This window comes from Embiotoca jacksoni, unplaced genomic scaffold, assembly GCF_022577435.1.
Source record: "Embiotoca jacksoni isolate LCO1_2020_lvr unplaced genomic scaffold, fEmbJac1.0.p SCAF_6, whole genome shotgun sequence".
In the NCBI taxonomy this organism is placed as follows: Eukaryota; Metazoa; Chordata; class Actinopteri; family Embiotocidae; genus Embiotoca; species Embiotoca jacksoni.
The window spans coordinates 8514280-8528143 of record NW_027185414.1 but is presented as its reverse complement, the minus strand read 5'-3'; the positions used below and the strand labels follow the sequence as shown (position 1 = coordinate 8528143).

The following is a 13864-nucleotide window of genomic DNA, read 5'->3' as shown; positions in this document are numbered from 1 at the left end:
TGTAGGCAGCATGAGTGGTTGGTTGTCTTGTTGAGGTTAGGCTGAATGATTAAGACATTTTTCTAATACGTTGTGGTTACAAATAATCCCTGTGATTGTTTCGGTGAGATGTTGTCAAATGAGCAAATATGAGTCCAAGGAAAGACAGTGATGTTTTTTATTTTGATAATGTGGCAGACTAAGTGGGTTTCTGTGAGAAGTGGTCTAACAATATTTTCTTGGTTTTAGGACATAAAGACAGTGTGGAGCTTCAGCACTCCACGCCCAAACAGACTCCCACCTCCAGCAGACAACAAAGCCCAACCACACAGATCACATCACAGGTGTGTGTGTGTGTGTCTGTGTGTCTGTGTCACGCAAGGTCTTGTTAGAAAAATTACTCAGAGGCTTGGTTCAAAATCAAACACATCGGACATTTAAAATTCTTGCAAGAAGGAGCAAATACATGCACCCTCAAAGAGATGTGTCCAGCAGTGGTCCACGTCACTCCTCCGTAGGTCAGCTTTTATACAGTGTGATAAACAGATGACAGTCACCCCCATTCCCTTTGTATCTGCTTTCATATGGTAATACCGAGTTGGTTGTAGGTCACAAGATAAGGACACAGGGCAGTTGTCAATTAGATGCAGAAAGTAAAACAAAAAAGGAATCACTTGCAAATAAGAGAGAAAACAAAAGAGACTTTTCAGAGCCACAATGCAAACAAGAGGAAGAGACAAATCTTTTCTTTCCATCATATCCCTCCCGTTTATACAAAGTATAACATAACATGTACATAAAAAGGAAAAAAAACAAAATAATCTTTCCATCAGGTCTTTTCTAGGCGTTGGCTCAAAGCGTTTTGCTGTTATTTCAGACTTTAGAAATAAAAACTTAGAGATGTGACGTCACCACATTTCTCTGAGTGTTTGTCTTTATAGTTAAAATGCGTCTCATCTACCAAACAAACTTTAAACGAATTTCAACTTGATAGAGTCCTCGAGCTAAAACATGTAGCCAACTGGTGGTAAATTCAATATAAAACTTGTATGCTGCAACATCTTCTTTCTGTGGGATGAATGAAGTACCTTATCACACTAACTTCAGCCTGTTGTGTGACCCTCAGTGTTTTCACACATCTGCAACTGTTTGTCTTCACCTGTAAAAATAACTCAGGAGGTTTTCTTTTTTCCTGAATTTGTTACGTGCTGCTCTACAGCAATGATACTTATATTGCCTCATTAAAAACATGGCTTTTGCAGTGAGGTTGCAGCAGTGATGCTAAGTCAGACTAATATTTCAGAAAAGTGATCATTTCTTTGGACTTTGGCAGGTGTTCTTTCTATTTCAAATAAGATACACTGCAGGAAACTCTGAACCTTGAAGCTCTGTGTGTTAGTTTGGTACATTGACAGTCCTGTCCACTGCCTTCAGACATCATGATGTAGCCTGATAAGATTGAACTATGAAATTCACCACAGATCAGTGTTCAAGAACATTGTCACACTTCTCATAGTCTCTCTTTGTGTCCATTTGTTTTCTTCTCTTCAGGCTCAGCCTGAAGGTCACGGTCACATCAGAGCAGTCAACTCCTACGCTGGCTTCACAGAGTTTGACAGAAACCCAGCGTTTCTTCATCCTGACACAAGTAATGTCATTAATCTATCTCGTAAATGTTGAGCATCTCTGAACAAAAGATGGCTGCTGACCGTTTGTTGTGATTCTGTAGCTCTGACAAAGAAGGACAGGAGCAGAGTGTCTGCTGAGGACATCCTCAGCCACGAGGACCCCAGGGCTGCAGTACTGGTAAGAAGTGTGTGTGCGCACGTGTGTGCGTGTGTGTGCGTGTGTGTGTGTGTGTGCGTGCGTGCGTGTGTGTGTGTGTGTGTGCGTGTATACTTTCAGGAGTACAAAGGAAAAAACGCACTGTATAGTTTAACTCTTTAAAAAAAAAAAAAAAAAAAAAAATTGTTAGTACTGGTTTCTGTCTGTTTAACTTCCTTTTTCTTTACCAGGAAAGAGTTCAGGTCAAATCAGCTCAAGCCAGCAGCCTGTAAGTGTCCCACTGACCAACAATTATGTTGAACTACACGTTGTCTTTACTTTCCATATAGAAACAGCTGAACGTAAGACCAGTTTTTGTCTGATTTAAGTGGAGCTCTGGTGCTTGTTTGTCTCACTTTGTCTTTTCGCCCTGCCAGGCGAGCCCCTGGGGAAGACGCACTAAATGGTAAGATCTGTAGTTTCACTCAAGTTCCTCCATCTACGTACTTTAGTTGTGACAGACTTTTCTGCCTGGTTTAGTTAGTCCAGCAGCATGTTATCAAAGTACCTTTGATCTTTAAACACTCTCAGCATCTATGGCTGGACAGATTGTAGTTTGAAAGTTTGTCCATGACAGAGATTCGTGTGTTCAGTGACCTCCTGCTCCTCACTGACTCAAACCGCTCCATGTTTTGGCCAATCATAGTTGTGCCCTTGCAAATGGGTTTATTGATCTTGCTGTCATCTCTGTCACTGTGTTCCCCCAGCAGCCCACAGCAAAGGAAACTACAGACAGAAAATAAGACTCTACTTATCCCCTTCTTTTACACAGCGTCAGTGTATGTTGTAACGTTGAACTATTCTAACCTCCTCACCCATAATGTTCGACCACCATCTCCTGGGTCTTGTTCACATTTAGGTGCATTAGATGACTCTTGCTGAACCGCTCCCCAAATTATCCTCCACTTCATTGTAGTCCGACTCCCGCCCATCTCTAATATTCTAACTTCTGCAGGTTGCATGATTATGTGATCATGTTATATGTTAGAGTTATTCTGTGAATCAGAGGTGTGCCGAGGGAACAGAAATGGAGACAGGACAATCACCTGCAGCAATTCATCCTCAGCAGCTTCTCACTCAATAGAAATAGTTGACAACATTGCCGACACACATATAAGGCCACCTGTAGAGCGTCGAGAGCAGATTCCACCTGTCATTGTCTGTGCAGCTGATCTGAACCCGTTGAGGCCAGATGACTTTCTCAAATACTAAACTAGATGTTTCCATAGCACCTGTATCTTATCCTGCATCAGACTCTGGATTTATGTGCAATATAATCCATCCTCTAACAGGCTTCACCAAAAAACTGAGGAATGTTTTTGTTTTTTTTACCTCCTATAAATAACCTTTTGACAGTATTTCTGTGATGTTTGTGAATAACTGTGCTCATGATGTGACTTTTGCAGCATTATTGTGTTGTAGAAGACAATCTCAGGATACCAGAGGGGAGAACAGGTCTTGGCTTTTGCCCGAGATTATAGAGTTTATTTCAGACAAGCAAAGGTGTAAAAATTGACGAACAATCTTCTGTAGCCAGGGAATTAAAAACTACATCTCAAATGTTTCAAAGCCTGCACATTATGATACATCATGTTTGTTTCTGAATGAAAGCCTCACTGTGCTTTTCTTCTTCCGTGGTTGCAGCCGCAGTTTCTCTCTATATGCCACGTCACACCCACCTCGGAGCCAGAAAGGACTGTGAGTCTCCCTCACTTACTAAACATAAATATCTGCATGAGAACTGAAAGGATGAATTGATTCGTGGATTGGCAGGAAATGAATCCACACACAACATTTAGATAATTTGTTAATCATGTCAGTCCTTTTTCAGGCAAAAGTGCTAAATATTGTATGATATATTTCAATTTCACAAAGTGAAGGTTTGGTGTTGTGGTTCTCTTCCTGGTTTTATTTGAAAATATTTTTCAAATTTAAATGTTTTGGCAAAGCATTTAAATTCCTCATATTAGCCTCTCAGAAACTATAGACAGGTTATTGATTAACAAAGAAAATAATAAGGATTATACTTAAAGCCCTCCCAAATATTTTTCACTATTTATTGACAGCAAAAATGACACAGACCTGGTTACAATAAGCTGTGACAGACACATGCAGCCATTATCAATTTTTAGAAAACTAGGAACATGTAACATGTAATATACATGTAAAAATGTATAAAGATCAAATATCTGATCACAAATACTTTATCAAATACAGTGTGTTTTTTATGTTTTTAGTTTTCTTCAGCCATCAACAGAAATGTATTCCAGGAAATAATTAAAAGTGTTGCATGATGGAGCCGTTTCTGTGCTTCCGTTGTTGAGAAGTAGGACAGAGACATCTACTGGTGGAAGCTGGAAAAACTCTCACTGTTTTTGTTCAGTACTACTCATTTTTAGGACATGACATGAACTAATGCTGTGTAAAGTTTTGCAGAAAGATGAACACTCTTTTTTTTTTTCTCTCTCTCTGCAGCTATCGGCTCACCATTCAAGCCCATGGAAAGCTACCAGTACTCAGGTGAGACAGGGACTCCACACAACAGGCTGTATTGTCATTTTTATGTATTGATTTCCAAAACGAATAATTGTTTGAGGCTTTACAACATTTGAAACTCTGCATTGTATTTCACTGAGACAGAGTTCAATGCTACAGAATAGTTTTATCCTCGTTCACTCATGTGCTGCAGGTGTCTTAGCCTGTGTGTGTATTTGAGGGTGTATGTTAATATGCGCTTTTCCTCTCATAGCTGTGGAGCGTAACAACTTGATGAGGCTGTCCCAGAGCATCCCCTTCACCCCCGTGCCCCCTCGAGGTAAGAATGGATCCTGGTTTCCTGGATGTGTCGGATCAGGTGAAAACAAAGCTCTGAAACACGACGGCAGGCAGTTGGAGAATGAGGAAGTCCGGCAGATCAGGAGAGGACTGGTTTCTGTATTGGTTTTTTTCCTTCCTACACCTGCGGCTGTTTGCTTCACAGTCACACTCAAGCTGTTATTGAGTTTAGGTGCAGCCTTTCGTGTGTGTCGTATATTTTTTTATGACTACTTTGGCTTCACAACTCTTCTTCATCTCCTCGCTGAAGTGGAACTGCTGCTTTTATGGATTTGGATGTTAAAGGTCTAAGAGGCAGTCATGTTGTTGATAGTTTGTTGTTTGGGGTTACTCAGTCTGCTGGTGTCTACTGCCCGGCAGAGGCACGAACTACAGAAACAGTGAAGTGGAGAAGAAAGCCTGTCATAGTGCTGCGTTTTAAAGCGAATACAACATTTAGATACTGCGTGTTTGACCCATCTAAAGATCACAGGGACAACTACAAACAAAACATGTTCTTGTCTCGTTCATGTGAACCAATGAGCTGGTTTAATAAATGTATCTTAAACCAAATGCATCTTAAATATGTCTTATTTGATGCAGCAAGCTTAACCATAACAAATTATGTGAACTAGATTTTTCAATCGCAGTAAATAAACTTTAAATTAGCTTCAGCTAATGCTCTTGACAGCTAGCCTCAACTATCTGTAGTGCAGTCCCAGCAGATTGATTGGTTTGTAAATTTAGTAATAAAAGAAAAAGAAAAACAAAATGTAAAAATTCTGACTAAGTTACTGTATGTTGTCTTTGCAGGGCAGTATAGATCATTCACTAATGACAGAATTAACCTAAATAAATACTGAGAACAGATATAAACCTTTTGTGGTCCAAAATCTTCCAAAGGCCTGACGTTGTCGTCACACCTGGATTTATCAGAGGTTGTTTCCCGAAGCCTCCTCCTGCTCCTAATGACAGCTTCAGCAGCAACACAGAAACTGAGTGTTCATGTTTCACACAGACGCTCGGTGCCAGCTCTCTGATGAACAGATAAAAAAAAATAAAAAAAAATGGGCTTGTTCAGTGGAACAAATTAAAAACCTGTTTCTGATGGGGCGTACCTTGTAACAGTATTGACTTAAGTTTATGTTTGCACTTCCTGAAATAAAGGTCAAAAACCATATTAAAAGTAAGTGACTGAAGGAAGAGAGCAGGCCATGTGTCTGATGAAGAGTTGACGGATTAAATCCCCTCCCCAAACCGGTGAACATCAGAGCGACTGCGTTTGAACGACGGTCATCGGTGCGAGTCTCACCTGCTGCTTCTGTTCCTTCAGGGGAGCCGGTGACCGTGTACCGTCTGGAGGAGAGCTCCCCCAACACCATCAACAACAGCATGTCTTCCTGGGCCCAGCGGGGCCTCTGCGCCAAAATAGAGTTCCTCAGCAAGGAGGAGATGGGCGGAGGACTCAGACGGGCCCTCAAAGTGCTCTGCACGTGGTCAGAGTATGACATCCTCAAACCAGGACACCTGTACATAGTCAAGTCCTTCCTCCCCGAGGTGGTCCAAACGTGGCAGAGCATCTACAAGGAGGACACTGTGCTGCACCTTTGTCTCAGGGTACGAAGCACCAGTCACAACAGCCGCTCTCTCGCACTGCAACTTTGGGCTCCATCCCTCCAGAAAGATGTGCAAGTTAAGGACTTAAAAGCACCAAAATACAAAATCCTCTCCCTTTCTGGCCATATTTTTAGATTTTATTTTGTGTGTTTACTTTTAGACACCTGTACAACTGTATGTATTATCCAAGTGATACTGAAGGGAGTCCCTTTTCAGCAGAGCTGAGGTATGAAACTCATCTCCACAAACGTTTCTCTGTTTCTCTCCAGGAAATCCAACAACAACGAGCTGCTCAGAAGCTGACATTTGCCTTCAACCAAATCAGGCCGAAGACGATCCCTTATTCACCGCGGTAAGTCTGCATGAGCGTTATTGGAGGTCTGACACAGAAGTCCCATTCACACATGTTGTTTATCTTCAACCTGTTTTCATGCTTTATTTTCATATCTCTGAATGGCTGTTGTGTTTTTATTTCCATATGTGAACCAATAAAGTGAAATCTACATCTCCAATAAATATATTTTACATTGTGAACTGCCACAGCAACTAAAATATAAATTGAAGCCTGTATGAAGGTGTTGTGAGTTCATTGTTGGAGCCGTGTGTCCAAGCTGCCTGTCAACATCCGCAGCACTGCTCGCTTCACACAGCAGTATTTGTTAATCAAATGCATAATTTGATTAACACTACAGGCTTAGTTTTCCAATGTTTCATCAGAGATATTTCCTGTGATCTCACTGTTTACTGCTTTCAGACTATCATGATGCTGCTGATACATGCTGTCAGCAACAAAACTGATGTTTTCATTTTGCAAAACATGTTTTTAAACTTTACTTCAGGAGCAATTTATTCATTAAGTAATCATTTCTTCTAATGTAAAATTATGAAATGGTAAAAGAGACTTTTCGGGGCAAATTCTGTGTTTTCTAGTACTTTAAACAAAAAAAAACAAAAAAAATGTATGTGTCCACTCTTGTCAAGTTAACAACTTGAAACCTGAGTGTTGACAGAGTCCCTCATTCTGCGTGTTCAGGTTCCTGGAGGTGTTTCTGCTGTACTGTCACTCTGCCGGTCAGTGGTTTGCTATAGAAGAGTGCATCACCGGCGAGTTCAGGAAGTTCAACAACAACAACGGAGATGAGATCGTCCCCACCAACCTCCTGGAGGAAACCATGCTGGCCTTCAGCCACTGGACCTACGAGTTCACCCGCGGGGAGCTGCTGGTGCTCGACCTGCAGGGTAATGAACTCGCAGCACACACACACGCACACACACAATTCATGTCAAAGGAAATGTAATGTTATTTTTAAGTGGCATTTTGTTGTCTTTACACAACTTCACATTGCGGACATGAATCGGTCACGACGATGGACGCGAGGCTCGTTGATTCTGTTGTAGTTATGAAGTTGGCACCGTGACGTCATTCATCTGCTCCCTGCTTGCTCGTGACACGTGTGCATTAAGAGTTGTACTGATGATGAAGCGTGTGTGCACCTCTGTAGGCGTCGGGGAGATTCTGACGGACCCGTCGGTTATAAAGAGCGGTGAGAAGGGGTGAGTCCTCTCTGTTTCCCTCAAAAAGTAGCGCAACTGTTAGTTCATTTATTTATCCTCTTGTGGTTCAATAGCGAGCACAGATTCTACTTTGGCAGCTAAAATGACGTCTCTGTGACTCCTGCAGCTCTTATGATATGATCTTCGGACCCGCAAACCTGGGGGACGATGCCATCAGGAACTTCCGTTCAAAACACCACTGCAACTCCTGCTGCCGGAAACTCAAACTTCCAGGTGGGAGATACTTTACAGCTGCTCTTTAGTGACGTTAAATGTAATGTTAAATGTAATATTTGTGGTATTTAAAAATGTTTAGTTTTAAAACGTGACATAAAAATCATCTGTTTTAAATGGTAATAAATATGTTTGGGTTTTTTTTGCAAAAAATATAATTAGTTACAAATTTGTAAAATTGTATCGACTCCTTTTTTTTTCTTTATTGAAAAAACACCTCGGTCACAAAGAGCTGAAGCTCACAAACTTCAAGGCTTCAAGTTGCAACATCACTTCCAAACTAGGTTTGAAATCACAAATCTTAAACACAGATTTAAGGTGAGCACAGAGAAACGTGGGGAAAAAAAAGCCTTCTCGTGTCAAACATCACCCTGAAGGTCAAATGAGGTTTTCAGCTAAGTGAATCAGTTTTATAATGAAAATCTCACTAAGCAGGAAACACGAGGAAAAACAAAGTTACAAACACAAGTAAGATAATTACGGTGGTGTGAAAAAGTGTTTGCCCCCTTCCTGATTTCCAATTTTTTTGCATGTCTGTCACATTTAAATGTTTCAGATCATCAAACTAATTTAAATATTAGTCAAAGATAACACAAGTAAACACAAAATGCAGTTTTTAAATGAAGGTTTTTATTATTAAGGGAGAAAAAAAATCCAAACCCGCATGGCCCTGTGTGAAAAAGTGTTTGCCCCCTCCTGTTAAAACATAACTTAAAACCCTCCAATGTGGCTGAATTACAACAACTCTGTAAAGATGAGTCGGCCAAAATTCCTCCACAGCTGTAAAAGACTCATTGCAATTTATCGCAAACGCTTGATTGCAGTTGTTGCTGCTAAGGGTGGCCCAACCAGTTATTAGGTTTAGGGGGGCAACACTTTTTCACACCACTGTAAAACTCATCCCTAACATCGTTTTCCCCCCTTTTTTTTTTTTTACTTGTTCGTCAGATCTGAAGAGGAATGACTACACACCAGATAAGGTGACATTCCCTCAGGACGACCCTCCCAACCCCGGCAGTGGTGGCAAAGAGTCCCGCCAGTCAATGAGGCTGATGCTGTGAGAGAAAGAGAAAGAGAAAGAGAGAGCGGTGTTGTGATCAATTTCAGTCGTAGCCAAGGAGCAGGAAGGCACATCCAATCAACTGGAAGAATCCAAACCGTGTTTCCATGGAAACCAGTGCATGCAGACTGTGTCACGTTTGTGTCGTTCCCACCAAAATACTGTGTCGAACACAAATCAACCATCTTAACCTTTTGTTTTTTAGGGCATACATAGGGAGGAGGGGGGGGGGGGGGTCTAAAATATTTTCTACAGGTTTATGAACATAAAGATATATGAACTGGATATATGAACAGGTACAGTGTCGTTGCAGAGGGTTTATTTATTACAAAGTTTGAGAAGTTGCCTTGTTTTAACTCTTTAAATGAACAAATCAAAGTGCTTTGTACATCTGTTACAGCAGCTTCAAAGAGGACAGCCTGCTGAGACCGAGTCACTGCAGAGTGCCACCAGATCCTTTTTATAAATGTATAAAGACTCGTATCACAACCTTTTGTCTCATAGTTAAAGAAAAGATATACATGAATTTGAAAATCTTGTAAAATATGGGCAGATTGCAATGCAACTTTTACAGAATATGTATGTCATTTTATTGTATTGAAACTGTGTCCACCAAAATATTGCTGATAGTTTTTATTGTTACAAAGGTACTATTGCTATATCTTTGTCATCAACTATTGTATGAGCAAATCACAATCTAGTGTATCTTATAGATACTGTTATGTGGCATGAGCTGAACAGATTAAAATATTTTATTCAGGGGAGCTGACAAACATAAGGGTATTACTGTATACATTTTGTACTGGACATCATTTTAAACAAATAAAATGTTAAAAAGTATGAATAGAATGATTGTGTAAAATTACGTTATGTTGGACATCAATTAAAATGTTCACGATGTCGTTCATGAACGAATTTCTTTGGAGAATGAAGTGAACCGAGTCACTTCCTGAAGCGATCGGTTCATTTCTCCGTTCAGTAGAGATCCACTCGCTCGGTGAGCTGCTGACTAATGTCGCCAGTTATCACAAGATAATCCATCACCTGACAATCCTTCACTTGCTCACTTTTACAATCCCAAATTCCCTGTTGTGTTAACAGACTTCTAAGACGAACACAAACTTGTGAAAATGTTCCGCGGCGTAGAGACCCGTCGGTGCTGCTGCAGCTCGGACCGACTCTTTCTCCACAAGGTAAATGATTCACGTTCACTCATTTGTTGAGTAAACAGACGACACCGCGAAGCTGTTCCTGGTTGGTAGCCAGCCAGAATCAGGCCGAGCAGGTTTAAGAACAATAACCTCAATTAAACTCTTTCAAAAGAAAAAGTGTTTCATCTCTGATATTCAGCGGAGCGAACTTCTTGAATATCTAGAGTTTAAAGACCGTTTGGTGCGTTTGTCACTTTTGGTTGTGAAAGCTGGACATGTTGAGGAACAACTAGTGTCCGGCCGTGTTTCAGTTCAGTGAGTGGGACTATATGCAGTCAAGAGGTCCGGTCCAGCACTGAACCAGTGGATTGGAGTGATTCGGGACGCGGAGGAGAACTCTGATGTCCCCACTGAGCCGGGCCGGGCTGCAGATGATGGGCCTGGACATTCTTGGATGTTTGCCTGCAGGAGGAAACAGACGCTCTGCTGTTCTCTCAGATTCCTGAAGTGAACAGCAGCAGCTGGTGTTTGAATCCACAATACAATAGTTTCTGTTGAGCTGCCTCTTACTGCAGTGACGGGACGGCTCACCTGTGTGATAATATCCACCTCTAGAAAGGTCACGGGGGGGGGGGGGGGGCTGACTAAGCGTGGGAGTGGAAGCTCTGCATGTCCATGGACCAGAAAGAAAGCTGCAATTATTAACAAAACAATATTGCAAGATGAGTAGTCATTTTGAAATGTGGATGAGCAGACAGGTCCTCCCTCCAGCTGGGTGTGGTTCGCTCTCTTAATAGTCCTGTAATCAAGATTGTGCGTTTCATTGTCCCGGCTCATCTCTTGAGTTTACAGCTCGACTACAGGCTCTGAAAACAAGACGCAAAACAATGAAATCAGTCGCCATTGAATACTGGTAAGTTTTAGTTTTGTTATTTATTTTTTTTATTTCCTCTTTTTGTATGTTAATTTTGTAAGCAGGTGCAATGAAGATATATTTGTAGCAGCCCCTATCGGCACATTTCCTGTCTTTTTTTATTCTCCACGACGTGACAATAAAGCTTTAATTATAGAAGCAGACATGATATTTTTCGCCAGGTACATCCTGTAATTTATCATTGGTCAGCAATGTTGGTCAGCAGAAGAATATTTTTCTCTGCGTGCTGTCTGTCACTCGTGGTTCAAAATGGCTGGACCTCAAAGCCTCACTTATCAGGGAGCTGATAAGTGTCGAGGTTATTGATGTGTTTATCCCTTTGGTTTCATGTCAACAGTGCAGGATGAAATTACTCCTACCGCTACCGGGAACTAGATGGAGTCCTCCGTCAGGTTCCTGGTGTGCAGGTGAACGGGTTCCAGGGGAGACCGAGTAAGCTGCTTTTTTCTTTCTCTCACGCAGTCATGCAGTTTTCCATGGAGGCCCGTTTCTGCCAAAAAAAATAAATAAAATAAACATGAACGGTGAAAAATCTCTACTGCACATTGTTTGTGTGAAACACCAAAACCAAATCTAGTCTAGTAAGTTACTATATAAGAATTATACAGTAAATTAAACTTCCAACTCAATTTATTTGCCATTTGTTCGGTTAGCTCTTTTTAAATGTTAAATATGCCGATATATTTTTCAAGCGCGTTTTTTTTTTCATTCACGACAGCTGATTTCATTTTAACACAAAATCAATGGCAGCAATCAGAGTTGAAATGAACCAATGAATAAAGTAGTGTGTCTGAATATCGGTCAGTAAAAAGTGAAAAACCTGTTTCGCACCGTGCCAGTTCTCTCAAAGAAGCCCGTTTTACTGGTCGAGGTGCCAACATTGTGTGTAAACACACACCAGGTATCATCTTCTACACTGAGGAACACAGTTTCATTTTGATTCATGTTTCTCCCCTCCCCCCTCCTCCTCCCCCCCTCCACCCCCGCAGACAGCTTCGAGGTGTCGATGGATGGTGTGCTGCTCTACTCCAAGCTTAAGACGGGAACGTTTCCTAACCCTCAGGAGGTTAGTGTGTCAGTGAGATAGATGTATTTTTATTTTATATATTTATTTATTTTTTTTAAGTGACATCTTATTTACCCTATTTCTGGTTATTTTCTTATTAAAACATGACTTTGGACTAAGGTGTGTTTAACAGCTGCGCAACAACAAAACCAGCCGATGACCTTTTATTTTACTGCTCAGGCGCATACATCCGTACAAACAGATGATGTAGTTTCTCTTTTGGTTTATCTAAATATTAACCAGAAATGGCGGCCTGTTGTTCAGGCAGAATCTCACGTGGGAAGTACCAAGACTTTAGTCTCTCTCAACAGCCCTGTCACTGCACATCATGACCAAATGTCTCTGTGTTTCATCAGATAAAACAGAAAGTGATGGAAGGAAAAGGGAAGAAAGCGTCGCAGCCGGGGCAGCAGACGAGCAGATGCCCTCACCTTTAGGAGACGGAGGAAGGAGGAGGAGGGGGGTGAAACAACAGCTGTATTCACACTGACTAAACAATAGTTTGGTGGGGTTTTTTTTTTTGTGTGTGCGTGTTCTCTCACACCTGCTTTTCTGAATACCAAAATGAATTCGGACATTAAAACATGACTCTAAAACATTCAATCATTAACCATGAAAAGATCCGACCTCATTGTTTTTCAGTGTGAATACAGACTCAGACGAGAGGCGGACGGGAGCATGTCGGAGGACCCAGGCGCTGATTTGCCCTTCTGTTCATGAATGTACACACTAAAAACCAAGACAGTGTGTGCACGATGCAAGTCTAGAAGCTTTTCTGCTGACCGAGGCCTGAAGATCTGCTCCCGCCGTGTCTATCTGTACTACTTTTACAAAAGCCGCATATATTTTCATATTTAGGTATATCGTCTAAACAAAAGCTTTGGTGCTGTGCTGTGATTGGTCTCTGGTTTCATTTAATGGAAGAGCATTTTGGGGGATAAACTTATCTGCTTTCTTGCCAAGAGTTGGCAAGATGAGAAGATCAATTCCACTCAGACACGAGTAGAATTAATCTTCACATTTAACTTGACAAGAAAGCGAGTAAGTGTGTTTCCAAAAGTGTCCAACTATTTTTTTTGAATCTCCTTCGAGCCTCTGACATTTACAAAGATCATAAATGTCTTCATTAACATTAACTCTTTTTCAAATGTACACATGGGGACTATTTCCTTGTGCTTTGTAGTGAAGAGTTAAGTACTGTGCATTCGCTGCCATCTGTGACATTATACTGTTCCTCATTTTGTAACCACTGTGTCTACAAATGCAATAAAATACCAGTGATTAGTTGCTGACCTGCTCGTTTCAGATGATTTTCACAGCCTACGCGGGTGAGTCTGTAGTCAAATGTCTGTCTGAGTAGTGATGGGAGCTGATTGTAGGTGTCTGCAGGATGATGTGATCGTCCACCTCAACAGAGAACACATGAAGGGCTGACTTCCTCAACCGTCCGGTTTCCACCAGATAAAATCATATCTGAGGAAAAGGATGACAAGATGGAAATACACGGCTTCCTTTTTCATATATTGTCCATGACTAGTTTAATGCACTCAAGACAATTGATCATATTTAACATGCAAATTGTAGGGTTTTTAAATTTTGAATCAGCTGAAAGGCAGTTAAATGTAGTAAAA

The 13864-nt window shown here is 41.1% G+C and overlaps 1 protein-coding gene and 1 long non-coding RNA gene across 2 annotated transcripts in view; both read left to right on the top strand.

Moving 5' to 3' along the window:
• Window positions 1-10846, top strand: part of trpm7 (transient receptor potential cation channel, subfamily M, member 7) — a 41469-nt gene extending 30623 nt beyond the window's left edge. Inside the window, exons 27-40 of the mRNA XM_069173368.1 lie at window positions 229-323; window positions 1531-1627; window positions 1709-1785; window positions 1995-2032; window positions 2181-2209; window positions 3448-3501; window positions 4279-4323; window positions 4553-4618; window positions 5951-6234; window positions 6504-6586; window positions 7268-7473; window positions 7737-7788; window positions 7916-8022; window positions 8971-10846. Coding sequence (XP_069029469.1) covers window positions 229-323; window positions 1531-1627; window positions 1709-1785; window positions 1995-2032; window positions 2181-2209; window positions 3448-3501; window positions 4279-4323; window positions 4553-4618; window positions 5951-6234; window positions 6504-6586; window positions 7268-7473; window positions 7737-7788; window positions 7916-8022; window positions 8971-9083 — 1346 coding nt within the window. The 3' untranslated portion in view covers window positions 9084-10846. The remainder of the gene's footprint in view (window positions 1-228; window positions 324-1530; window positions 1628-1708; window positions 1786-1994; window positions 2033-2180; window positions 2210-3447; window positions 3502-4278; window positions 4324-4552; window positions 4619-5950; window positions 6235-6503; window positions 6587-7267; window positions 7474-7736; window positions 7789-7915; window positions 8023-8970) is intronic.
• A 180-nt stretch (window positions 10847-11026) lies between these two features.
• On the top strand, window positions 11027-13525 carry LOC138213424 (uncharacterized). The gene is made up of 4 exons (XR_011179520.1): window positions 11027-11146; window positions 11505-11599; window positions 12157-12233; window positions 12590-13525. It is a non-coding gene; the product is annotated as an uncharacterized lncRNA (long non-coding RNA).
• The last annotated feature ends 339 nt before the right edge of the window (window positions 13526-13864 follow it).